At 37.8% G+C, this 26,887-nt stretch overlaps 1 protein-coding gene across 16 annotated transcripts in view; it reads right to left on the bottom strand.

Annotated features, from left to right (window-relative positions):
* The window catches only part of Rdl (Resistant to dieldrin), a 401,707-nt gene that overhangs the window by 66,257 nt on the left and 308,563 nt on the right, over positions 1-26,887 (bottom strand). For 9 of the 16 annotated variants that reach the window (XM_067089643.1, XM_067089664.1, XM_067089657.1 and 6 more), the window contains one exon: positions 23,674-23,741. The exons of 2 other annotated variants lie outside the window; for them this stretch is intronic. In XM_067089643.1, coding sequence (XP_066945744.1) covers positions 23,674-23,741 — 68 coding nt within the window. Of the gene's footprint in view, positions 1-20,459; positions 20,528-23,673; positions 23,742-26,887 lie in introns of those variants that run through there. 5 more of the 16 variants (XM_067089652.1, XM_067089706.1, XM_067089734.1 and 2 more) reach the window with 2 other exon arrangements.

Here is a 26,887-nt window from a genome sequence, read left to right as displayed (position 1 = left end):
GGGGAAATTTGATTCAGTCTTTGCAAACTAAGAGCAGAGGTAACATGGGTTTTGTGGTGACTGGGTTCAGTGCTGAATTTGAGTGGGGCGGCGTCTTAAGGACGCAGGTAGGTTCCTAGGTACTGCTGCATTGGAGCGATTTGTGTCCGGGCGTGTTGGGTGGTTGCAAGATCAACTCAAAGTGTTTCGACATAGTGTAAATAGATACAAAATATAGAAATATAGAAGAACGGAGCGAAAGTACAAGAAAGAATTAAATGTGACACAAAAGAAACGAGAGTAAAATGAAACGTAAACAGCAATAGAGGAACCACAGACTGTAAAGAAGGATAATAAGAGAATTAGTTATTAAATGTACAAAATTCAGAGAAAGTGATAAGGAGGAGGAGGAGGAGTAGGAGGAGGAGGAGGAGGAGGAGGAGGAGGAAATGAAAGAGAGGATAGGTTGAACAACAAGAAAACCATCACAGAGACACAATTATTAGCAAAGAAAAACGTGAATTGAACATTCCATCCTCAGTGATATAAATTTGTGACATTCCAGTCAGACAGAATAATAAAAAAAGGGGTGTGAGTAGACAGAGTAAAAGTATAACTGTGACAATGTAAGAAAAAAGACAGATGCTGGGACCACCTCCGTCTGAAAATCTAAAATATGACATATAATAAATTGGCACATCATCATGAAATAAACAGGAATCATAGCTTTCATTGGACACCGTTTTCGTTCATTGAGACGACCTCCATCATAATATTGCTCTTGTATTTTTGAAGAGGTTGAGGGATGAGAAGTCAAATAAACAAAAATGATAAATAGAATAATGATAATAATAAAATGGCATGAAAAAATCATATGTGATATGAATCAATCTAGGAAAAAAAATATATATGAAACAGGTGGTTTCAAAGTATATGGATCGTCCTCCTTTTTTTCTTGTACGGAGTCATGTGTGAAAGCTCTAGACTTCTCCAGTACACAGAAAAAACTCGAAGGGATGGTATCTGCACTCGGAAAGCGTTTGTAAAAAAAAAAAAAAATTATATATATATATATAAAGAAAAATCATCATTAAGATGGCAGGGCTTGGATTTGTAGCATTCAGAGATCTTGCCTCAAAGAAACGTCCAAATGACCACATTGTCTTTCGTGGATTCATTGATTGTCTAGAATAACGTGACCTTAGCTGTTTTCTCATATTTTTTTAGTACATTCTTTTGGTCAAGAGTGAAGGCATCATTAGTAGAGAACTGAGTGCTACAAAGTGAAAACGTTGTTGAGCGAATGACTGAGGATATTTTGAAATAGCCATATGTATTTTGTGGAGGGATCTTTCCAGGTACTAAGTAGAGGAATTATGTACCATGTGGAGATATACACACATACATATATATATATATAATATAAATATTCTGATATATTTCTTCTGGGGGAGGGAAGAGGTGAATATACGTCATGATTAGTATCTCTATATATGAGTTGACTACAGGTTGGATGAATTGTCCCTCAACTGCTTCACACTGATGTTTCATGAAAACGTTTAATTGAAAGGCTCTTGAAAACATAGGCACAAGCTTTTTCTTAACGGAAATTTGAGGGCATTCTGTCTTCTATTAATCTGTCAGCATTATTTAAAGGAGAAGCTTCTCGTTTGATTAATTTTCTTGATCATCTCTGTGTATTTAGCTCACTTGTTCCAACTTAAACAGCCTTCATGTTTCTCTCAGTTTAGGTTACGTGAGAGTGATGTTATGGTACACTCGAATATATTCAGATGTCTTGTAGGTTATGATCGTAACGGCTTAAAATAATCTAAGAAATCATATTAAATTTTTGTCGGATGACTCGGGTTCGAGAAATTTAGTTAAACAGAAAGCACAAGATTTGACACTGAAATATAGCAGTTTTATTTCACAGAGTAAAGTAGTTGTAAATAAAGGTGTTCATATCAGCCATAGGACAGTGAATCAAGACATCGGTGCACTGATTAAGGGCGGTGACTTTTTCTAGATAGTGAATCAAGTACGAATGACAAGGGAGTCCGGTTATCCCCAAACAGCTGAATGAAAGATCGTGAAATTTAATAGATGCACTGCAGCACTACACTTCTACATAGGATTTGGTATAGATGACATCAAAGTTTAAAAGCTCAAAATTCCATTTTCGTTTACCAGAAAGCACACCATATCTGTGAGTGAACGATATCAGGGCAATTAAAAACAAATTGCCAACATGAACGATTGGCTCACCTAAAGATATGTGGATCTAGAACTGGGATTCAAAAGTGAGGGAACCACGAAAACTATTAGATTTTGGAGGTTGGCAGGAGGAGATCAGGGGAGGAGACATTACCAAGTTAATGATCAAAAGTACCCCAAAAGTGGAAAAACAAAAACCGTTTCTGAAATTCGATCTCGGAGCTTTCTCTGGACACATGGAATGGTAGTGAAATGTGCAAGTTCTGTTTCAAAACGGAATGGTATGAAAATCCAGTTTGCAATCGGAGAGGGTGTACAGTATATACAGTGCGGAGTATTATATATGCCTCCAAGTGAACTAAGAAAAAAGGTTCTACATCTGTTATCTAACGAAAGTCATTCGACTTCTTTTCGAGATGGGAGGGGATGGGAGAGGCGCACTAGGAGGAGGGAGGTGCAGAGCTGCGAAGAAGATCGGAAGCCAAGCAAACATTCATTCGAAAGAGACAGACACAGAGCAAGGTTTGGTTTGTTTTCCCAAGATATAGGAGAAAGTTGAAAGGACCAAGAAAACGTTTGCTTTTCATATATATATATATATATATATATATATATATATATATATATATATATATATATACATACATACATATATATATATATATATATATATATATATATATATATATATATATATACATATACATATATATATATATATATATATATATATATATATATATATATATATATATATATATATATATATATACATATACATATACGGTATTTTTCTCAAACTCTGCTGAACATGTCAAACAAAATACAGTTACTCCAAGAGGCATTAAAGCAATCATGAACACGTAGCAACAAACTGAATCCAGTGCTGGAACGGTTTAGAACCACGATAGCGAAAAGGAGTAGATAAAAAGGAGAAGAGAAAGAAAACAGAAAGGAAAAAGAAGATGGTGAAGAATATGTGACGAAGAGAAAATGTGAGGAACACGAAAAAAAGAAGGAAGTTCATTTTTTTTAACAGAGGTGCGCAAGTGCACTGCTAGAAAACATCTCTTGTGTTATTTATAGCTTTCGTTGCATAGTTTTATCAGCGCTCTGGCATCCGCTGCGTGATCACGTGGCCTCAGTGGCAACAAACACATGTTTAGTTTCACATCGCAATTCAAGGCGCAGGAAAGAACAACAACAAAAATTTTTGGTGATAAAGACAGGCTGTGGAAGACGACCTCCTGAAGCTACTGTGTGTTAATGTCCACGGCCTCTGATTCTAAGCAGGCCTGGAAGCCCAACAGTTACCATGACGAATAAAGGGATATGTAGACGTCTAAAAAGTTCGGGTATTGAGAGGGCACAGAAAAGAAAGCGAATATTTTGATGCTGTTGCAGAGAAGAAGAAATGAGGAAGGCGGACTGGGTTACTGTCAGGAGGAGACCGGGAGTGGACACTGGACTCAAGGAGTGGAAGTTGTTGGTTCCTTTAAGGTGCTACAGTCAGGAGAGCTTTCCGACAGACATGTGGAAGAAAATTTAAGTTCAGGAAGAGCTGGAATTCCAAACACATCATCTAGAGTGGTATTATTAAAGCCATGAAGTTCATCAGCTGATCTTTAACTGTCATTTGCCAAAGTCTTGGGTACAAGGGTTATCTGTACAGGGGGCTCAAATTTACACAAAAAGGTGGCACACCTGATCGGTACTGTTTTGGAACTAGACTAGTCTTTGGCAAGAGGGAAGCGTACAGATTTCAAGAGAAAATAATGATCCTCATGGAGATGACTGGTCATCTTGTTTGAAAATAAAGAAAAGGGAAGTTTGGTGGGAGGAATGCGAGGAGTTGTAGTCCAATGGCTAAAAGGAGACAAAACTGGACATCCCCTAATTTCAATGCTCAGAATTTACACCTGCAATGTTGCGCCACAGAGATGATGCCATGGCGCTTTCTCTCTGTTCGTCTGGTGTCATCGCGAACCCTGCTTTTGCGCTCTTTCTCCCTTTCCTCACTGGCCTAACAAGAGAGGAAGGAGGAGGAGGAGGAGTAGGAGGAGGAGAAGGAGTGTTGTCGGTGACGGCGAGCAAAATGATGTTTCGTTGCTCTCTCTCTCTCTCTCTCTCTCTCTTCTTCCTTAAATATGAAGGATTAATGAAGTAAGAGAGTGATGCAAAGCCCACCCTTGCAAGGCAGAACGAAGTGCATCAGCAGTGTATCTGATGTGTAATTACCTTATACTCCTCAACACTTGGCCATTGGCTAAGATGCGCAAGAGCTCATTGGCGGTGGTGGCTGTATGGTAGTAAGCTCGCTTTTCATTAGGAAAGAAGGTGTCAGGCACCCAAATTTTGCCGGTGTAGTCTGTGCTCACTTGGATCTCACTCACACCTTTATGTGCACTGAAATCTAATCGAGGGTCTTTCCAATACTGCCGAAAATAGAAATCCATTGTGAAATCCTGAAGGATGAAAAGAGAAAAAAAAAGACATCATGAAGCAGGAACTCTCTTTTTGTGGCACCATCAATGCTACTTTTTTTAAAAATAAAATAAACAAACAAATAAAAAACAAGAAACAATTTCAAAAAATCAATCTGAAGTCATTCCTTAACTCTAGCGCGAGAGATCAAGAAATCTTCACGTTCAAGTCTTCTTAGAAAATAGGATGTGGTGAGAATCCTTTGTGGAAACCCGTGGGTGAAGCCCCATTCTAATTTTTTTTTTATTTCTATACAACAACAACATTATCCTTTTTGTTCTAGCTGAGAAGCAAGACAACAACACCGACGGCTTTCTTTCCATAAGGGAGACTTCCTTTGACTGGCTTAGGTAATGCACGTTCTTGGCTCAGGACTATTGACTCCAGCTGTGGTGAAGTAGAGATCAAGCAACCTATTTTGGACTGCAGCTTCGACCATGACAGATCTCAGTCATAAAATGGTGTCTGATGAGCATCCATGATTTTCTTGTTCTGATTTTTTGCATTTTATCATGAAAAGAAATCAAAGCTTCCTCCTTTTATAATTAGTCAAACAAAGCTGTAGGGTGCTGTGAAAACCGCAGCAGACAGATTATTGTTTTGGAAACAGAAAGAGCAGGGAGAAGGGGAAGGGGAAGGGGAGGGGAAGGGGGAATGGAGGGGCTCAGCGGTGATGAAGGTAGAGTTCAGGCAGAGGGTGAAATAAACATCTTGTAGAGGCGGAATATTAGTTAGCTGTAAACAAATGAGGAATCTGTGAACCTCTAAATAGATCACTCATTGAACACTTTCCTTGACGGAACTTTCTCTTTTGCAAAGTTCGAACTTTATAGGAGACGGAAGGTTGCAGGTACCATTCAGTAGCAAGTCCCTCATATGATACACGTTGGTCTACCTACCGTTCACAACACCACCGCTATTCTAATTGCTAAATTGCACGATTCAAAGTCATCCACTGTAAGTCACTGTGGGTGTAAAAAAAAGAGAATCTTAATGCGTCAAAAGGGTGGCAAGCTCGTGAAGCTAAGACATAAGGTGGTGGTGGTGGTGGTGGTGATGGTGGTGTTGAGGAAGAGAAAGTGGGGCTTAGCCTCTACGGAGTTTTGCTTTCTCTCTACGGGGGAATGAAATGGAAGGAAACTATATCATACGAAGCAACGTGTTGTAGCCTACTGGGATCGAGCAGTGATCAATGATTTCATACTTAGCAACCAAGAGGTTTCAGTTCCTTTGCAGTAACACTGGAAAGTTCAAGAGACAAAGATTACAAAAAGGGAATGTGCGTTCTAAACCTTTTGATGCCAGAAAAACACGTTCATAACACATTACGGACTTGAATAGGTGAGCTTGAAAATCAAAACATTTCCTCCGAGGAGGAGAGAGAAAAATGATTAACTGGATCTTTACTGAAAATGGACAAGATCTTGGAAGAAATAGAAAATAATCCTCTTGACTACAAAATCAACCTATTGAAGCTGGAGCAGCGAGGTTACGCGTGATGGGTGAACAGGGTGTGTGGATTAGGTGACGGGGCGCAGTCCGAAGCCATGGGCATGGGGCACTTTGGACTCATCAAACCCTCCCCCCAACACAAACAGGGTGAGGCTGGTCGTGGACAGACAGATACTCGGCTAAATGAATCTCCACGTTGCTACGCAGAAGTAATCCAAAGGAGACAACTGATAAGGAAGGGTATACTGAGAGCCTAACAGCAGCCAACTGACAACTAAAGGAGGAAAATGATAAAATAAAGACTATGCTGAGGGACTCGTATCATGTTCAGACTTTCTACAAACGTATCTAATAAAAAAGCTACTTCGCTTTTCCTTCGCTTCTCAGACAGCACAATGAACCACCATAACTTTGAAAGGCTTGACCCTTTCCATGTCACAGTCAGTCTTGGCGCAGTTGAGCCAAACTCCCAGGGGAATGTACCTGTTTTCACTCAGCAAACGAAAAAAGTATTAAATGAGAGAAAAGGGGAAAATAAAAAGCAAATGATTACTGCTGGAGAACATTTTGTCATCACAGCGATGGACAATCACCGGCAGGGTAAGTAGTAGAATCAATTCTCGTTACATAATGAAAAGGAAAAAAAAGTGCTGTAACATGCAAAGGTCTCTCACTGTGGCTGAAATCGACAAAAAAGAAAGAAAAAATGCAAAGGAAATTTTTCCTTTTCCCGTATTTCACATAAGGAAAAATCAGTAATGTAAATGTAAAAGCCTTTCTCCTGAATGCTCAAGCTTGGGAAAAAAAATGAAGAGTCGACACATACGTCCTTAATGTATTGTTCTCCTTTAATTAGATGATGATAGGGATCTTGAGGGGAATAATGGAGGAAGGGGTTTCAAGAGCAGAGTAGTGCTGAGTGCTGATCAGATAAAACGCTTATGCAGAATCTTAGCAAAAAAAAAAAGAAAAAAGAAAAAATAGCTTTGCGTGCGACTGATCCGACACGAAATGATCCGACATTATGTCTCAATGAATATGTACTTTCCGTTAAATTCTGTATAACATTAATCTGATATAAATGATCAGATGTAGATTATATTAGTAATAACATGTTAGGCATTATGAGTAGAAAATAAATGGAAGAAGCAATGGGCAATACCAAACACAAAAATAGGAAAAGAAATGATATAAAATGCTTAAATGGAAAAGGCATGAAAACGGTGATGATTAATAGAAGCTAATGAGTGCAATAGGGAAGCAAACAAACAAATACTGTAACAATGATTGTAGGTCAACTGAACAACAACAATATTAATAACAATATTGTAAAAATAATAAAAACATTAAAATTTCAACACTGATTAAATTATAGTAACAATTAAAATAAAAAGCGTTATGAAAACAAGGGTAACATGATCGTAAAGGAATATTATTTAGTACAAAAGGAAAATTGAAAAAAATCACTATATACGCTAGAAGTACTTCGCCTGCATTCACTGATTCTGCTGACTATTTTAATAGCAGCAGTAACAGACGTTGCAGTATCAGCAGTACTAATAGTCGTGGCAGCTGAAATAATAATAATAATAATAATAATAATAATAATAATAATAATAATATGTTTGTTACTCATATGTAAATCAATTGTGGGTTTTATTATGACTGTACTTGGCTAACACTCAATACTTAAGTTTAAGAACAGTAAATTATTGAACTTCCTTTTAAATCTGTTGAAAAGAAAGGTACACCTTTGTTGAAAAGAAAGGGAGATGGATGGGAAGTACTTGTAATTGGTTAGACTAACGACTCCTAAAAGACCTTTCAGGTGCATTCCATTGACCCAAGAAAGAACTGATTTGGTGACTTCTTTTGACCACACATTCAGTAAGAGCAAGATGACCAGTAGAACGCGGGGGTTCCCTCTCTTATGAAATAAATAGCAATTTTTTTTTTGGTCTTATTCCACTAAAAAATAGTCTTCACTGATTTGAGAACATTCATGCCTTATTAATTTAGAATAAAGTTAATATGGTCTAATAACAGCCGTAGAGCTGATCTCGACCTGACACACCAAATCTGTTTCTTCTTGAACTGAGAATGAACCTTGAAGTGCTGGTAGGTCATTATCAAGCACTGAGTGACTTTATCAACATCTTATCACAATTTGCATTAGTTGCTTTCAAAACTTACATTCAAATCTGACTAAATTTTGCATTGGGACTAAGCATGATCCTTATTTCTGGGACAGTGAGTGACTAAAGGCCTCCCGTATTGAGCGCTGCCTCGATAGTAGCACAAACGGGCTCATAGCGTCCGCCTCAGCACTGGCACAGACAGGGTTAATCTCGTTCTGAAATGGGTCTTGACACTTAAATGACTTTCTTTTCTGTGTATGTTTCTTTTTTAACCATTTTTTATCTTTTGAATGTGAGCCGCGGGTTATTTACAGTGCCTTGCGTTTCCATGAGCTGAATCTCGATGCTGTGGAAAATAATAATCGGGTGTGCTAGTGTCTGGAGGAACTGCCTGGGATGTGGAAACAATTAAGAATTCTGCAGGTCAAGGAATTTGACAGCCGTATCCATCTAATTCTCACTGCTCGGTACACCTTTTGCGCAGTCATATCCATCATTATGAGTTGCAGGTGGAGGAGCAGTCACTGAATGGGTTTCTTTACTGACAACGTTTCATTCACAGTTGAGGACTGGATCTTTTCAGGGGTGAAAACTTTAGGGACTCTGCAAGGGCAAGCAGTCATCAATGCTTGCGACTCTTCTCCTCTCCAATGATTCCACTTCAAATTCCTTCAGGGAATGAAGAAGCAGGGCGCGCATGCGCTGACAAACCACAAGGAAGTCTTTTTGATTTAAGTAAGCTCCCTGACGTGCCATGTTCTGTAAGCGTACCTTTCGTGTGAGCCCGGGTGTGCGTCCCCATGCGTTTTTTATGTATATATGGCATGCCATGCAAGCGTTGATCAAAAGTCACTGAACCTATAGCTTTACGGGAGATTATAAAAATAACACTTTTTTCTCTGTCTAGCCAGCTGTATAAAACATTCATGGTATAGATAATTTAATTTCTGGAGATAAATAGATACAAATAAATAGTAATTTTAATACTGATGATTTTGACGTCATAGAAGCAAACTTAGACACTTTATAATTTAAAAAAATGACATCAGATGCATCATAATAATGAGCTTGATCTCTTGATATCTAAAGGATAAATGCTTAAATCTACCTTACTTCTACGTGCATAACCTCCAGTTCGGTATTTCTGCCACTCTACAAAAGCTAGTGGAAAGCAAAGCCTTGATCTTTTTACCCATCTAGGTCAGTAATCTACCAATAAAGAAAAAATATCCATACCAATGTGGAGGTTTATAAAAAAAAATCCTTAATACTACAAACGACACAAAATAACAGCAGGGAATTAGCGTAGACAGCTACAACAGGTTGGCAAACATGAACAGCCTACGTGGACACAACAACAGTCACAACAATAGCAACAAATTCATTAGATACAAGGAAAAAGGCGGTCTAAGGCCACATGTCGTCAGTCGCGTCTGAGACGTGACGTGTACATGTTAGCGCGGGGAAAAAGGGAGCTTTCTGATTCTTGACATCAGGACGGAGGGGGTCATCGTGGGTTTTTGAGGGCGTGCAGGACAACGGACAAGGAGGCTTCTGATTCAACTGGGATCAGCTCGAGGCTAGGGCTACTCTGGATTCTCGTGATGGTAATCCATTTTCGAGGCGGGGTTTTAGATATTAGCAGTTCGCATGCAAGTAGAAAAGCTACTTTTCCGGGGAAGGGGTGGAGTGTGTCCTACAGGGAAGGTGAAATGGTCTTGGGTTTAGATTAGTGTTCTAAGGAGTGTGGAGTCAGGAAGGAAGAAGGTCACAGGATGAAGGAGCGGTAGACTGGGAGCGGGAAAACCCTACTAGCTTCCACCTCGCACAATTAGGTGGTTAACTAGCATTTCCACAAGCTGCTGCTGGGCAGGAATATATGGTGCAAACTTGCTGGCTTTCACAAGCAACAGACAGCCTGTCTGGCTGTCTCTCACATAACAAGGAATATTCTACAGTGCAGACTATCTGGTTGAGGCAGGTGCAGACACAAGCGGTCTCGTTGGCCAACTGCTTGTGTGATATAGGAGGTGTTAGATTAATAAAATCTTGATTTGGGAGACAGACTACCAAGAAGACTTTTATATATTTTTTCTTGGAAATGAGGTATATCAAGATTAGTGAAAAATCTCAAATAGATTATAGGAAGATAAGGTCTAAATACCACATCGTAAAAATATCTAGAAAGTCGATAAATCGTACCCTTAGGTCTTGCTAGTCAATACAACTACTATTATGCTAAAACATGCAAAGGAGACAAGAGAGAGAGAGAGAGAGTGAATGAGAGAGCGAGAGAGAGAGAGAGAGAGAGTCGAAGAAAGTAACGCAAAATATATTATATTTGCATATATCAGGTCAAATAGATTTGCTTTGATGAAGAGGGAATCAAATTAAATATATTTATAAAAGAGCCCTAGGAATGGAAAACAAGAAAAATAAACGAACGATAAGAAAATAGAAAAAAACTAAAGAGATGAGCTAACTGAGAAGCCCTTTTTTGGGATGTGTTGTTTCAAGTTGACTGTTGTTTTGCGTCCGTTGCCGGCTTGGGAGGGGGTTTCCGTGCCTCCTTCCCGGCGTCTGTTTGTCGGTGCTACGTATTTTATGGTTGCCTTGTGGTGTATGCATGTCAGGAATGAGTGCCAACATACGGGAGACACTGGAGTGTTATATATATATCTCTAGCTACACATGTATATATCTACTCAAACATACATACATACATGTACGTCATCTATATGTATAACGTGGGCCTCCCTTCTCATTCTTCACTATAATACATATACATATATATATATATATATATATATATATATATATATATATATATATATATATATATATATATATATATGAAATAATCCATTTGTTATAAGCAACAGTTTATACCTACAATAGCGTCGTACGTCCACGTGCCTGAAATCTTCTACCATATGACCAACAATTCCACTTCTGTTCTCAAAGGAAAAGGAATGTAATCACTGGAGAAAATCAATGATCAGTCATCACTCTTATGCTTTTTCCTTCTAGTTTCTCTTCAGAAATTTTTTTTGGGAGGATTAAGACATTATGTATTGGAAGCCAATTGTCTCTTTTTTTTCTCATTTTTAAATGGTTAACAATAAAAAATTCGACTATTTAAGAACTGTTAAGTGAAGACGATTGCACATGCAAAGAGGCGCATTCACATCCACACACATCAACTTCCTCGTGAATGACTCGACTACTATGAGATGTTTGAGTGCTGAGGAGGAATCACTACTGGATCTCTTTCCTGCGGCCCTCTCTCATGTGGAATCGTCTCCTGGAGTTGTAGTGGCACAGAAAATCTTATTTAAAAGTTTCACTCTACAGACTAAGCCATAATTTATTAAAGACAGGTGATGATGATTTATCCATTAAATATGCTATTTCTATTAGATATATTTTATTATGAATGAATGAGTGATTTTTTAAATTGGAATTTGATGATGCTCGGCATATTCCATACCTGTATATATCCGTAAGTTTTTCAGGTTGAAATTCAAGTAGTATAAGAGCAAAAGAATCTAATATATATATATATATATATATATATATATATATATATATATATATATATATATATATATATACATACACATATTTTATATATATATATACACATATATATTATATATATATATATATATATATATATATATATATATATATATATATATATATATATATATATATATATATTTAGATATTCCATCATTCTTGTTTATGAACTGCACGGCGCGACAGACTTTATCATGACGAAAACGTATGGAGAAAGTAAAAAAATAAAGGAGAAAAAAAAAAAAACAGGGTACTGACAAATATCTTTAAAGTTGTAAACCAGAGTAGAGAGGCAATGCCGATCTTTGGTTCGTAACTCTAGGAGATAATTCAGACAAAAAACTGGAGAGAGATAAAGATAGTCACCATCCTTTCGGCCCTTCCATGTGTGCGTTCGTTCGTCGCCAGCAAAATGACGGTGGGGTGTGCTGGCAGAAGGTTGAAAGGGATTTGAATGTACAGGAGACATGAGCAGATTTGAAGTGATTCTAAAGGCTCTTGCCTGCCTGTAGAGAGCAAAAGAAGACGCCGACGACAAAGAGGAATTCGAGAGATGGGATTTAGAAGGGTTTTAGTTTCGCTATGATGTAATTTCAAGACTTTGGGAGGGAGTCATCAGGTGCCCACCATGTTGAAAAAAAAAAAAAAAAAAAACTGACAGGCAGACTTTCATTATGTCGATAACATTAAAATGCAAGAAATAAAAAGAAGTACAACTGAAGCAGCATTTTCGCACTACTGAAAGCAATGTATAGCCAAAGAGCCCTTGGTCCGCTATTCAAGGAAAAGTAACAGATGAACGGAAACATTAAGCAAAATTGAATCAGAATTCAACGAAAGAAAGTCATGCTAAACATTTCATCAACGACTTTGATACTGAAGTATACAACGGCTGGCTGCAGTCTCCCAGTTTCATGAATGAATACATTGTTCTAATTTTCTCTGGCTTCTTATTTCAATCACCAGTGAACTTCCTTTTGTGATCAAGGACAAAAGTTTCCCTCCTTCCTTCTTCTTCATTTACTTTCTCTTGCTTTTGAAAAGAATGTAATTATTGTGTGGGGTTACCGTCTCCAATTGGGTATATGTAACCCATCATGACATTCTGTCACTTGGTCTCTATCGGTTAGATTTTGCTCTAACTCAACCCGGGTGGTAAAGCTTGAATGTAACAAGCTGAATTCATGTAGTTTTATTTCAAGTAAAGGGAGCAGTACCAATAGCGTTAGTAATAATAGTAAGAGTTTACTATTTAGAAGCACACATACACACATGGGTATATATACATTATATATATATATATATATATATATATATATATATATATATATATATATATATATATATATATATATATATATATATATATATATATATATCCAATCACACTATTGTACACTCCACCCATATATATATATATATATATATATATATATATATATATATATATATATATATATATATATATATATATATATATATATATATATGTATGTATGGGTGTGTGTAAAGAGTTAGTGTGTAAATATGTAGACATGTGGATGCGTGCTTTTCCATGAATAATTCTTGAAAACTTTCATCAAGTATAGCGATCATCTTCACCTTAATGAAATTTTATATTTTTCATCATCCAGTCTGGTGATTTTCAAAGCAGCCAGAAATACAGAGAGCAGTAAAAGGGAAAATTTATTGAGAAGTTGGATAAAACAAAATATATACAGTATATATATATCAGAAATGCAAACGTGCTGAAACGGGGCATTTTGTTACTGAGACTGGAGGAAATCATAAAAAGCCGTAGGCAAGCTAAACTGGAATTAAAAACAGCAGAATCCTGTCCTGATGAAGAAGCATTATGGCTATATTACTGTCTAAGCATTAACTGTCTACCGCAATTCCAAAAATTCTTGAAGTTTATCAATTAAACTGTGGACTAAAGGATTATACAGCAGCTAATCCATCTTTGTTACATAAAATGTAACTTGACTACGTATACTTCTAAAGTAAATAATTTTCAATAATATATTAGACTCTGGCCGTGTCAGATTCTTATTCAGACCAAGTAAAGTGTAACACAACAATGAAAGCCTTCCAATGATTTTTTTTCTTTTTCCAAAACTGAACGATTACTTCTACGATTTAGTAAGGCCTGAACCTGTCTCTAGCATGGTGGTGATGAGGTGAGAAGGCATGGCAACGGCATGACAAACAGTGACTGAAGAGAAGGAAGGAAGGAAGGAAGAAAGGAAGGAAGAAAGGAAGGCAGAAAGGAGGGTAGGAGGGAGGGACAGGACAGGCACAAGAAGGTGAGATGTGCTACGACCACTCGCGGGGAGGTTCAAAGGGGCTGAGTACAAGTTGATAGAGATACACGGTGTTATAATGAAAAGAGAGAGAGAGAGAGAGAGAGAGAGAGAGAGAGAGAGAGAGAGAGAGAGAGAGAGAGAGAGATTCTAGGAGGTGCGAGCACAGAACACAGGAACTGTAAGAACAGGATGGAAGCAAGGTTTACAAAGTTTATGTTGATATTAAGGTGATATTAGTCGAACACCATGATCATCACAGTAATCATCATCATCATCATCATCATCATGAATGATCCATCTCCTCCTCCTTCTCCACCAGTTCCCATCTTTTTAAATTGTTCTTTTTTCTCGCACCTGACTGGGTCCTTCTTCTCCACCATCTTCCCCTCCGCCACCAGTCTTTGTCATAGCGGCAGCTCTTCCAGAGTTGGTGGCAGCTGTGAACGACCCTTTTCCCTGGAAAGGCAACAACAACACGACCAAACATATCTCTGGGTTCTTCCCTGACCTCTTGACGAGAGATGAAGAGGGCTACAAGTACATGCCGTTTCTGTCGGCCTTCAAGTAGTACCAATGCTTATTATTCTCTTCTCTTTTTTGATTTGAATTATCTGACATATTGGCTATCGGACTTCGTGATTGAGCAGCTAGTCCAGTTCTTTGTTTAGTTAAAGACATATTTTACTCTATGCAGTTATTTGCAAATTGTTAACTCTACTAATCTGTTCTTGTTCTTTATGAGTTCTTAGTGACTGACCTAGTGAAAACTAATTTACCTTCTTAAAAATTGGTTCATCTCAGGAAAAAACTGGATTTCTTAGTGGCTAAAAGGGATGTATGTAAGTCCATAAAAAATGTTAAACGTGATTACACAAAAGCATTCATAAAATACTAACTCACGGAGGATGCTTAAGATAGTAACAATAATAATAATAATGATAATAATAATAATGATAATAATAATAATAAATAATGAGGAAAAACAACAGAAAATGATAGTGAAAAAAATCATCGACTATAACAGAGGTCAACAGCCAAGGGCTCCTCGTATCAAGTTTAGGACCTTGGGGAGAGGGACCCTCCTGAGTGCAGGAAAGCCCTTGCAACCCCTGACGAAACAACCTTTGCAGTGGAGGCGCGCGGAGGGCAAGGGCGTCTCCTGGGGAGGACGCTGGCCCCTTAAAGCCCTAATCCTTGATGCCTCAAGCGGGCCTTGCCGTCTTCTCCGCTCAGTTTGTCAATCAAACTTGGGTCGTTTTTATCATGTCTATTATTTTTTTCGAGCAAAAGAGTAGGGAATGAATAATCGTTCGCTGGCATGGAGTGTCTGTCATTCCGTGCAACTTGTAAGAACATGCAACGCAATATCCATTGAGATTTGACTAGGCTAGTAATTAAGGGTTCCATGGAACGAGATCAATTTTAAGTTACTGATGTGCAAGGCAATGGGCGTTATTTAAGCATATTAAGAATTGTTTAGCTATGCAACATGTAAATTTGTATAGAGATTATTTATGATAAACACAGGTGCACTTAGTTAAAGGAATATAAAAACATTTAGAGCTTGCCGGCCTGAGTCCTGTAGAGGTGTGTTGGCCAAATTATGAATAATGTAATCATAAGAATCATAGTTATAAGTAACCATAATGAAAAAAAGTATCAAAGGAAAACACAACATAAAGAAAGAAATAGCTTCTATAAAAGAGGGCATTGGGGAGGGGGGGCAGAAGGTAGCTTCTAAAACCGTTGGTGCCCGAAGGTGCCCCAAGACCACTGAGGGTGGGGAAGTTTCATCTTTTGGTTTTTGAATATGGTCATGTTTTTAGCGCCGAAAAGTATAATTGTGACTGAAACCAGAGATTGAAAGGGTGGGAGTGGGTTTCGAAAAACTCAAAAAATAACAGAGAGAGAGAGAGAGAGAGAGAGAGAGAGAGAGAGAGAGAGAGAGAGAGAGAGAGAGAGAGAGATAGGGAGAGAGAGAGAGAGAGAGAGAGAGAGAGAGAGAGAGAGAGAGAGAGAGAGAGAGAGAGAGACTATCGAATTTCGGGCGCAGGTTTTTCTGTGCAGCTTTGAGCAGCAGCCTCAGCTAGTTGTTTAATAGAAGTTAATAGTGACAGAAGGAGCGGCAGCGGCGGCAGCAGCAGCGGCAGCGGCAGCGCCGGCGGCAGCAGCAGCAGCAGTTGTAGCAGCAGCAGCAGCAGCAGCGGCAGCGGCAGCAGCAGCAGCAGCGGCAGCAGCAGCAGCGGTTAGTGGAGAAGTTGAAGGCCACCCTTGGTACTTTTAGAGTCGGGCCCAAACAAGCAGGAGAAAGAAAGAGACAGGAAAGAGAAAGGACAAAGTGAGACCGTCCGCAGTCCACCGCACATAGACATTTTCAGTAGAGGCAAAAGAGATATATACAGTATATATATTATGTGAATCTATTACAGATGTGACTCTTTCTTTCTAGATCTTTATATTGCAGTTTGTTCCTTTTCTCTTTTGAGTGATTGCATCTGAAGAGGCCGGAAGAGAGAAAATCTTATCTTATTCGTCTTTTGAGCATGAAATTTATTTCTTATTAAGGAGAAAAGTTTGCCTTTTTAGTTGGTGGGAAAACACTTTTTGTCTTATTTAATCGCCGAAAAAGAAATGAATGAGTTAAGAAGGCTAAAGACATTGTTAAGAAACTTCCAAAAATCAAGTTAGTTTCTGGCTTATTATTTTTATTATATTGTAATTAGAATAATTATCATTATTATCATAATTATCGTCATCTCCATCATTATTTAATTAACGTTCCTGAAGAATGTCTATGCTTTATTTCTTTATGAAAGTCGCAATATGTGTGTCTACTGGTAAAGCTAGATGAGGTGAAAAAATGATCTACAGTTTATTCTTGCTAGACTAGCGAAAGTGTACCTAAGAAGTGACTAAAAAAAGTCAGTACAGAAAGTGCGCGAGGCAATATTAATTAATGGCAACGAAAAATGACGTTGGTGCAAAGAAAAAAATCAACTTCCAAATCAGAATTTTATGTTGTCCTAGTATCATCAGTTGGTGGCACATAGACCCATATATTCATTCCAAGGAATCCCAAGCTGGGTTGAGGTCTGAAGCTAATTGTGAGGAGAAAGGCGACAGAGACATACAACTAACTGTACCACAAGCATTTGAACCTCTTTCAGTGGATCAGTGGTGGAGTGGCGTCCGAGTTAAGGATTGGCGCCCAAGCTATAGAAATGGCGGGGAGAATGGAGAACCAAATGTATGGGTCCATGTGAGAGTACGTGCAAGTAAGTAAAACTGTTCGTTGAATCTTCATTCGAAATGAAAAGTAAAAATAAAAAAATAAAGAAACGAAAGATATGAGCAAAATCAAGCATTAATAATGAATCATCTTCTAGACCGAGACACTTCTGTTTTAAATATTTTTTTTTTTGTGAGAAACAAACGAAAGATGTAATAAAAGGAGAAAGCCACTAGTAGTAGGAAGCGTAGAAAATTCATGCAATGATTGAACTAATAGGGCCGCTTCTTTTGCTTGTTTTTCTTTTTCGGTTTTACATTTAAAGCTACTATCAGTTGGCCCTGCGTTTTTAATGACAAATATCTAGAAACCCAGAAATATATTATTGTTGTCAATGCCTTTTGCTCCCTCAAAAGAGGTCAACAAAAAATGAAATAATGATAAGAACAAAACGGTAAAAGCAACAATGACGGTAAAAGAAATAAGTTGGATAGTTTAAGTATTAATAGCAGTAGCAGTAGTATGGAAAGGAAAGAATATAAAATGAGTAGATAATTGAAAGACAACGTAACAGGCGTACTAGTAGTAATAGTAGTAATAGTAGTAGTGGTCGTAGTAGTAGCAGTAGTAGTAAAAATGAAATGAAGAAATGAAAATAAAGGCATAGTGTTAATGAGTCATAACGAAATAATAATCGAAATAATAACTATGATACCACAAATAATAATAATGATAACGTTTACACTCAATGATAAGAGACTTAGATTCATTAATTAATGGTACCTGGCTTCCAAATACACAATGTCCTCTTACCTGATAGCATGACATACTGGGTGTGCTTTTTGAGGAGCAAGTAAAAAAGCAAGAATACGCAGGAATTACTTAGATGTAAAGTTTAGTTTCAAAACAAAGAACTAAGTGATGATCTGTTCTACTTTGATTACCAGAAGTGGAGAGAGTGTGAAGGCTGTGGTGTTCTTCAAGTCACGTCATCGGAAAGACAGTGTACAGAAGGCTTTTTCTTTTTTTATTTTTTTTTTTTCATTTGACAATAATTGCCCTAAGAAAGATTGGAAAGAATCAGAGATAGACCGTTGAAGCAGTTGGGATTTGCATAATGTGTGTATTTCATTTGTTTGCGTTGTATCTCAATATCTGTTTGGTGCCTTGTTGTCATGCTGCTACCCTGGCATTTTAGGATATGAATGGGCCGCTTTTTTTTTTTTTTTTCTTTTTCTCAGTTTGACTTAGAGGGGAAAGTGTCTCTGGGAAAAGTAGTGTTTTGAATGATTAAACAAAGTCTGTGAAGTTGAGTTCAATGGCGTGACAAGATAATTATCAAAGATCAGTACTTTCGGTACAGTGGTGTCGTCTGAAAGGGACATGACTATACAAAATGTGTGCTTGTGTAAGTTGGCCTCCAATCCAAGGGACTACATATGTATACTGATGTCTTTTGAGACATCGAGGTCTGCGTGTATTGTATAAGATGCGCGCCCACATGGGTAAGTGTCTCTGGAAGTGTTTGTGTAGGCGCTCTTGAGGGACATTTGACATGATGTTCCGGATAATGAGATGAATAGTTCTTCTCGTCTTCATCATCCTCATCATGTGATGGTCTCTTCCGCTCCCACCCCAAAAATCTCTTGATCGTGCCGCTCTGGGATACTATACTTGGCACGATGATACGAGAAGGGCTTGTCCTCAGATCCTCGGGCGGCACGACGGGAAAGGGCGGGGCTATGAGGCGTGGATGGTGCCAGGTGCTGTGGCTTAAGTGACGCCCGCGCCCTTCCTGACAAGTAGATTTTATAGGCGTGGGAGATTGTGTTCAGTGTGGGGGGAAGTCCTGGGTTACCTAAGTGACGGCTGTGTGGTGGAGATAGTGGTGGTGGTGGTGGTGGTGGTGGTGGTGGAGTGGTGGTAATTTTGATGGTGGTTTTTGGGGTTGTAGGAGTTCGTCATTTCATAATGGTGGTGGCGGAGATGGTGGTGGGTGGCCAGGAGGGGGTGGGGTTGCAGTTGACTTGGACTTGGTCAAAGCACAAAAAATGATGCTGGGATTTCTGCAACTTGGCTCAGGGTCATGATTCCCTTGGGAGAGAGGACGCGCATCTCTATTCCTTCATCTGTATATTTTTTCCTTTCAGATGGCTTCCTCCGGACACCACCTACTGGGAACGAGGGCAAAGTTCCCAAAAGGCGCTCGAATGGAAGGTCATCACGAAATGAAAAAAGAGTATTACATGACAACGTTGATTCTTTGAATGGACTGTAGGATAAGGGAATCAGGAAAGGATCCAGATTAGAAATACAGCTGAACATTAAGGCAAGGAGCGACATTAGATCAAGAGAATGAGTAGATGGAAAACTAAGAATAGATCTTACACTATACATACATATTACATTCAGTGAATGACCCTGTCATTCAAAGATGTTCAAGTTCAGCAACTTCCAGAATCGTTATCGCCCTGACATTAGTGGTAATGCCGATGGCATTAAAGAATCCAAGGCTGAATACATACATACATATATATATATATATATATATATATATATATATATATATATATATATATATATATACATAAATTACATATATATAAATCTATATATATAAATTATATATATATAAATATATGTATATATACATATATATATACATACATATATATGTATATATATATATATATATATATATATATATATATATATATATATATATATATATATATATATATATATATATATATATATATATATATATATATATATATATATCAATCATATATTTCAATCATACTCATCTGAGAGAGAGAGAGAGAGAGAGAGAGAGAGAGAGAGAGAGAGAGAGAGAGAGAGAGAGAGAGAGAGAGAGAGAGAGAGAGAGAGAGATAGATCATTCAGAAGAATCAACCTTAATAATATGTGGTTGTTGTGGTGGGTGTATTACAGATACAGAACGTCCTCAGGAACACTGAGCCAGTGTGCAAGTGAGGGATAGATACAAGACTGACACTGCATGGTCGCCACAGTATAATATGGTATATAATGTTGGGGAAGGCTTAGTACCATGAGTACTTCTGACACTGAGCTGATACTCAGAATGTGCATCGTTACTCCCACAATCACTGGTTCACCTGGAAAGAAACAACCCAAACAACGCTATAGAGTAACTAAGATGATGCTGTACAAGAAAAGTAGAAACAAAAAATTCATTTGTCAAAGGTGGTGTTCAAGGTGTGACAACTTGTCCGTCCTGCTCAGCTGGTCGCTTCCCCCTGCAAACAGGTGGTTGTTTAGGTGGTTATGCCTCTGAGTAGGTTGAAGGATGCTTGGGTTATGGGAATGATAATCAGAGCAAAAGGATTTATCTTTCCTTCAGACTATTTTTGGTTGGATAATTGTTTAATCTCTGCCTCATTATGAAACGTCTTTTGTTTTATGAAATGCTGAAAGGGAATACTCGAACAGAAACGTTTAAGAGTCTTTACCCAGGCACCATCTGCGATTACAGTTATTAACTGAGTGATGCAAAACAAACCCATGAAGTGGATCTCTCTCTTTTAGCTCGATGCCGTTGAACTCATTAATTACTTTAATCTGATTCAGTTAAATCAAAACCACAGGTAGACAGTTTTCAATGAACTTCCCTTTTTTTTTGAATAATGGTTTCCTTGTTCGTTTACCGTTAATCTTGCTTTCCTCAGCCAAAGAGCATTTCTTGTTTACTATTCCATACAAGTAAAGTGACAGATAAAAATCTGATGCATCTGTGGTGAATACGGTTACGTTTCAGATTTAGAACAGAAAAAAGTACGGGAGTTGGGAATACTTTATGTAGAGACGGGAGGGTTTCCTACCGTGGTAGTCAAGACTTTAAAGGGGCAAGGTGGGGGAAGCATACCCACCCGAACAGGCTATCGAAGTGCCCACATTGGATCGCCACAAATGCTTGAATCGACAGAGAGTCTCACTTTACTACTGTTGTGCAGAGCCGTATTGCACGCACGCAGAGTCAAAACAGGAACAGAAAATAATAAAAAAAGGTGAGGACAAGAAACTGACATTCTGAACCCTTAGATGATATTCATGTATAGAAATATAACACTACACATTGAGATATAAATCGAAAAGGAAAACAGAACATAAAACATGACGAAACATTAACAGCTAAAAACAGCATTTTGTAAACAATGCTACTGATCTTATTAGCTTACCAAAGTGATCGTTAGGCTTAAACGGAGTTGAGTGTTTAACAGTTAAATCACACAGGGTCCAGAGGATAATGAATGCATGTGAATAAAACAGGCAATCAAGCATAACAGAGACTGAGAAAAGATTCTGAGAGAGAGAGAGAGAGAGAGAGAGAGAGAGAGAGAGAGAGAGAGAGAGAGAGAGAAGCTTGAGACGTAACAAACTATGAAGAATTAAGCAGCGAAGTCAAATCAGAGTCGCCAGGACGCTACGAAACGTATGTACACAATTCCCAAGGAACATCTCGCCTGTCTTACCTGTAAATGGATTCTAATATTCACAATACCTTGGCAAGAAAAAAAAAAAGACAAATGAAAATAATAATCACTGCCGTAAGCTGTGTGCAAGAAAGATGAGTAGTAATGAGGAGAGACGGAGACAGATTCCGAGAGATCATCATATTATATCGGAAAGTGTTGTTCCAATGAAGGAAGAGGAGGAACAGGGTCAGAGGTAGGATATCAAAGCCACGATGAATAGGATGGAGGATACCAATGAAAAGGCTAGACCTGACCTTTTAGGGTCTGAGGTGAAGGGATAAAAGGAGGAGATAGGGAGGGAATGGTTAAGAGACATGAAAAATGAGCCTATATGGAGGAGAGATCGAGGCTAAGATGTAGGACAGGAAGAAGGAAACGTGCCTAAGGAACGGAAGGATTCTGGTAAAGGACTTGGCACAGGCTTTGTTGGTGAGATTCAGGTGGGTCTGCGTGCTTGCAACAATGTATCAAGTATTGTATATGGTAATATTTGTTTAATGTAGGGCGAAATCATATAAAATAAGATCATAATTAATATACTTAAATATACTTATTCGATAAACAAGATATATTAATGTATATACTTATATATAGGCATCAGTGATTTCACTTATCAATGTTAGCATTTTTCGATATGTATAAGATACATATATGCAGAAAAATGTGTTAGTTACAGTTAAAGTGAGGCATCTCTGTACTTTCACGTTCACTATAGATGACAGAAACATCTGGTGCTCTAAGACACTACACTACGAGAATTGAAGGTTTTCTTCAGCTAGGACATGGAGACTTGTCTTTGTCACAGTTTCTACATGAGAGAGACAAAGGGGAGACGTAGACACACTACTATTTATTCACTAAATCCTGGCAAAAGCTGAGACCACTCACAACGATGTTTCTGCATCACATGAACAAATGATCTTGATCTAGATTCAATGACAAAATTGAGTAATTTTCGCACATGCAATTGAATTATCGATTACGTCATTGAATCCAGTCCATAGAACCGAAGTCGACGCACCTCACCTGTCCAGCAGAGCGGCCAAGAACCCCGCTTGGACAGGCAGCGAAGCGGACTTCTCGTCCTCACCTGTCACCTAAGGAGCAGACTGTGGCTGGCTGTCTCAAGGGAGGTCATCCCGATCTAAGAAGGGTCTCGTGGCTTTGACTCAACCTTCTTAGGGACTCCAAGTAATGATTCCCTCGGAGGCTGACAAGTATATATATAGATATATATAGATATACACATATATATATATATATCTATATCTTGCTTCGTGCTTCTCATTCTTCAAGAACAGAAAAATAACATATCCTTTGTTAGGTTTCAGAGGATCCTCCCAAGCCCCCTCCAGGACCTAGGCTATCCTCGGGACTCTCCCAAAGGAACTTCCATGAAAGAAATGGAGTTGCGAGATGCGTCATCCCTAGAATTGAGTTACCACATAAATTGGGAATAAACTGTATATAAAATCACAAAAGAAAATTAGTGCCTGCTTGGTAACCCAAACCTAGACTGATGGGCATTTCTTCCCTTTTTCATCACATAGAGTGTGAGGATCAAATAAGTTGACTGACGCTGATATAATTTTTTTGAAATCCCCGAGCACGACAACAGGCATTCAACTGGGAACCCATTTGACTCAATACTTGTCGGCCTTTCAGTCCAGTGCCTCACTGACTCCTTGCGGTCTGACTGGCGCCTTAAATCTACGGCCTTACTAGTGGTACTTAGGAGCGCGAGAACGAAGAAGAGGACATGTATGTACCATTTGAACTTCAGAGAGCGAGCTAATACTGAGAATATGCATCGTTATACCGACGTCCACGTGCGACCCTGCAAAGATAGACACCATCGGGCCTGCTTCAGCAACAACCAGCCAAACATTCACTCACTCGCTCTCACATAAAATTGACACAAAAGGGCTCAGTGGAACGTTATAGCCTCTCCCAGATTGATTGGCAAGAAAAACTATGCGAAAAAAACTTAGTATGGAAAAATAAAGCCTTTCTTTTACCAGTGACAACTAGCTTAAAAAGCTCATACCATTCATTGGTTAACTGGCAAGGTACACAAGTTGATGGGCTTGACATGTAACTTTAGTGTTTAGTATAAAAATATATCCTGTTTAGAGCAGTTCACTCAAACGATATCTCTAATATGGGAAGCAGCATTTCTAAGTGACAAACAAGAAATACAGCATATGTAAAATGAGAGAAGTTACTGCTTTGTCTAAAATGCTTACCATTATTTCCAACATACTATTATCCTTTACTACTAAACATTACCTGACGGACGGGTATAATCAGGCTGTCATAGGGAAAAAATGCATTTACTTTACGAATAATGGAATGATGGAGAACAAAAATATGTGGAATAGCGCAAATGCTAATCTAATTATCGAACATGCTCATTTGACTGCTATGGAAACGGAACCTGAAAGAAAATTCACGGAAACACTGAGGCTGACAAGCAAAGAAAAGCAATATGAAGCCATCCTCGATGGAGCACATTTCAAGAGAGAATCTCTAGGTCAACTTTCCAAAACTAAGCTGTGCTTCTATGAAGTGGTAACACATGACAGTAACAGAGGGTTATTAGGGCAAAACGTTATCGGTGAGCGAGCGGCGTGACGAGAGGGAAGTGGTCGGATCCATTCACTGCTGATGGTCAGTAACGTTCAGTTCAGTGATGGGCTTCCTCATAGAAGGGCCTCCTCAGTGAAGGGCTGTCGCCACATTTCCTTTAAACATGAAGTCAACCTGAGTTTAAAACGTTCCACTGATGCTGAGAAAATTGATAGTTTCTGAAGAACTCTGCAGAGGTGAAGGACAGAAAAGTGATGCCGAGAACGTGAGGTTAGGATGGCATGGCGATGGAGATGAGGGCGATTGCGAAGGATGGAGGATGCTCGATGAATGTTGCTGCCACAAGGAAGGAAGAGCTTCAGGTGTTGAAGGATGTGTTGTACAAGAACAGATCCAGAGAAGACAAGAACTGCATTCAGAGGGCGTTGGTGTGCTTGTGTTGTTCCACATACGGGTGAAGTTCCCCCAAAACAGAGGTGAAAGAGAGTTACAGACAAGAGGAAGAGGCTGAGGACAGAACCACTTAGTAGAACTCTTTTGTACGAAGATATTTAGGGTGTACAGTAACTGCAAAGAACTTGCACAAGAAACGCCAATCATAGTGGGTACGACATTGGGGAGCGCACACTATATGTATATATAAATATAAATATATATATATATATATATATATATATATATATATATATATATATATATATATATATATATATATATATATATGTATAAAATATACATATGTAAATATATATATGTATATATATATATATATATATATATATATATATATATATATATATATATATATATAATTTGTGTGCGTGTGCATTGTGTTTCAGGTAGGAAAAAAGTGAAGTCACTGTGACAGAGGACATAATATTACAGAGGGGAGATGATGATTGACGAGAAAAAAAGGTAAAAGCAAACTTCACCTAGAAGACAATCTGATAAGAAAGAGGGTATCTGACGATAAATTGTCGATGAAAGGTGACGTGTGAATGAAAATGCAACAGATGAAAATGAATGTCGTTGTAGTACCTCGAATGACGATGAAGATTGACATTAGTTGAAGATAAAAATAGATACAATTTAAGAATTCTACTTCTAGATTATGCAACAAATTTCAAATAGGATGAGAGAATTCGTTCATGTATAATATTCCAGAAGATATACTGGCGTCTTAAAATAGACCATTCCACAAAAAAAAAGGGTTGAATAATTATAAAATGGATTAAGATTAAAAAGGGAAAATGATTATCGGAAATCTGAGTAACCATGACAGTGAAGATATAATGGCAGTGCTTTTATTAATACATAAAAGTTATTATGATAATGAGGCGAAGGTGAAGTGAAGCGATAATCAGGACCTGAAGATAATGGACACCTGTTAATTAAGCCATGCATTTTAACCATGATAGTGACGTGGGAGTGAAGATGCGGTGACACTATGAGAGACGATGGGCGCTCGTTACATTATAGTTAAGACACCTGAAAGGTTAAAAGGAAGGTGAACATTACTTATTCATGAAAGTCGACAAATGATAACCTATTATGATTATTGTGGCTAGTGAATGAAGCACGTTATAATAAGATGTATGATAATCCCATCGATTATTTTGAGACAGAATTTAGGGTGATACTTTTAAACTGTTGATTTGGAATTGTAAGCAATGGTGGCGATATAGAACATTTTTGCATTATTATGATAAAGGTTTTTCTAGGAACGGAGCAATACTTTATGCGATATATATATATATATATATATATATAATATAAATATTAAATTTTTATCACACCGTGATTTATATACAATCATGAAGCTACAAATGTTATTTAATATAAAATTCACGCCACTTCGGGAATATCCCCGATGGGGAATTATCACCGAGGGGGTATTTATATGTGATAAATGGATCGGTACTGCCGGGTCTCGATCCCTCGACACAGTTTCCTTCCAACAACTCCAGTCGACGGTCTACCCACTGAGGTCCGGCAGCACCGATCCATTTATCACTTATAAATTCCCCTTCGGTGATAATTCCCCATCGGGGATATTCCCGAAGTAGCGTGAATTTTAAATTAAACAACATTTGTAGCTTCATGATTATATATGTATATATATATAATATATTTATATATATATATATATATATATATACATATTATAAATATATATTAAATATATATATATATATAATATATATATATATATATATATATAATATATATTTATAAAATTTAATATATATTTATAATACATACACACACACATATATGCATATATATATATATATATATATATATATATATATATATATATATATATATATATATATATATATATATATATATATGTGTGTGTGTGTGTGTGTGTGTGTGTGTGTAATATTTGTT

This window comes from Macrobrachium rosenbergii, chromosome 4, assembly GCF_040412425.1.
Source record: "Macrobrachium rosenbergii isolate ZJJX-2024 chromosome 4, ASM4041242v1, whole genome shotgun sequence".
Classification (NCBI taxonomy): Eukaryota; Metazoa; Arthropoda; class Malacostraca; order Decapoda; family Palaemonidae; genus Macrobrachium; species Macrobrachium rosenbergii.
Note: the sequence above shows the minus strand (reverse complement) of the source record. Positions and strands in the feature narration are given on the sequence as shown.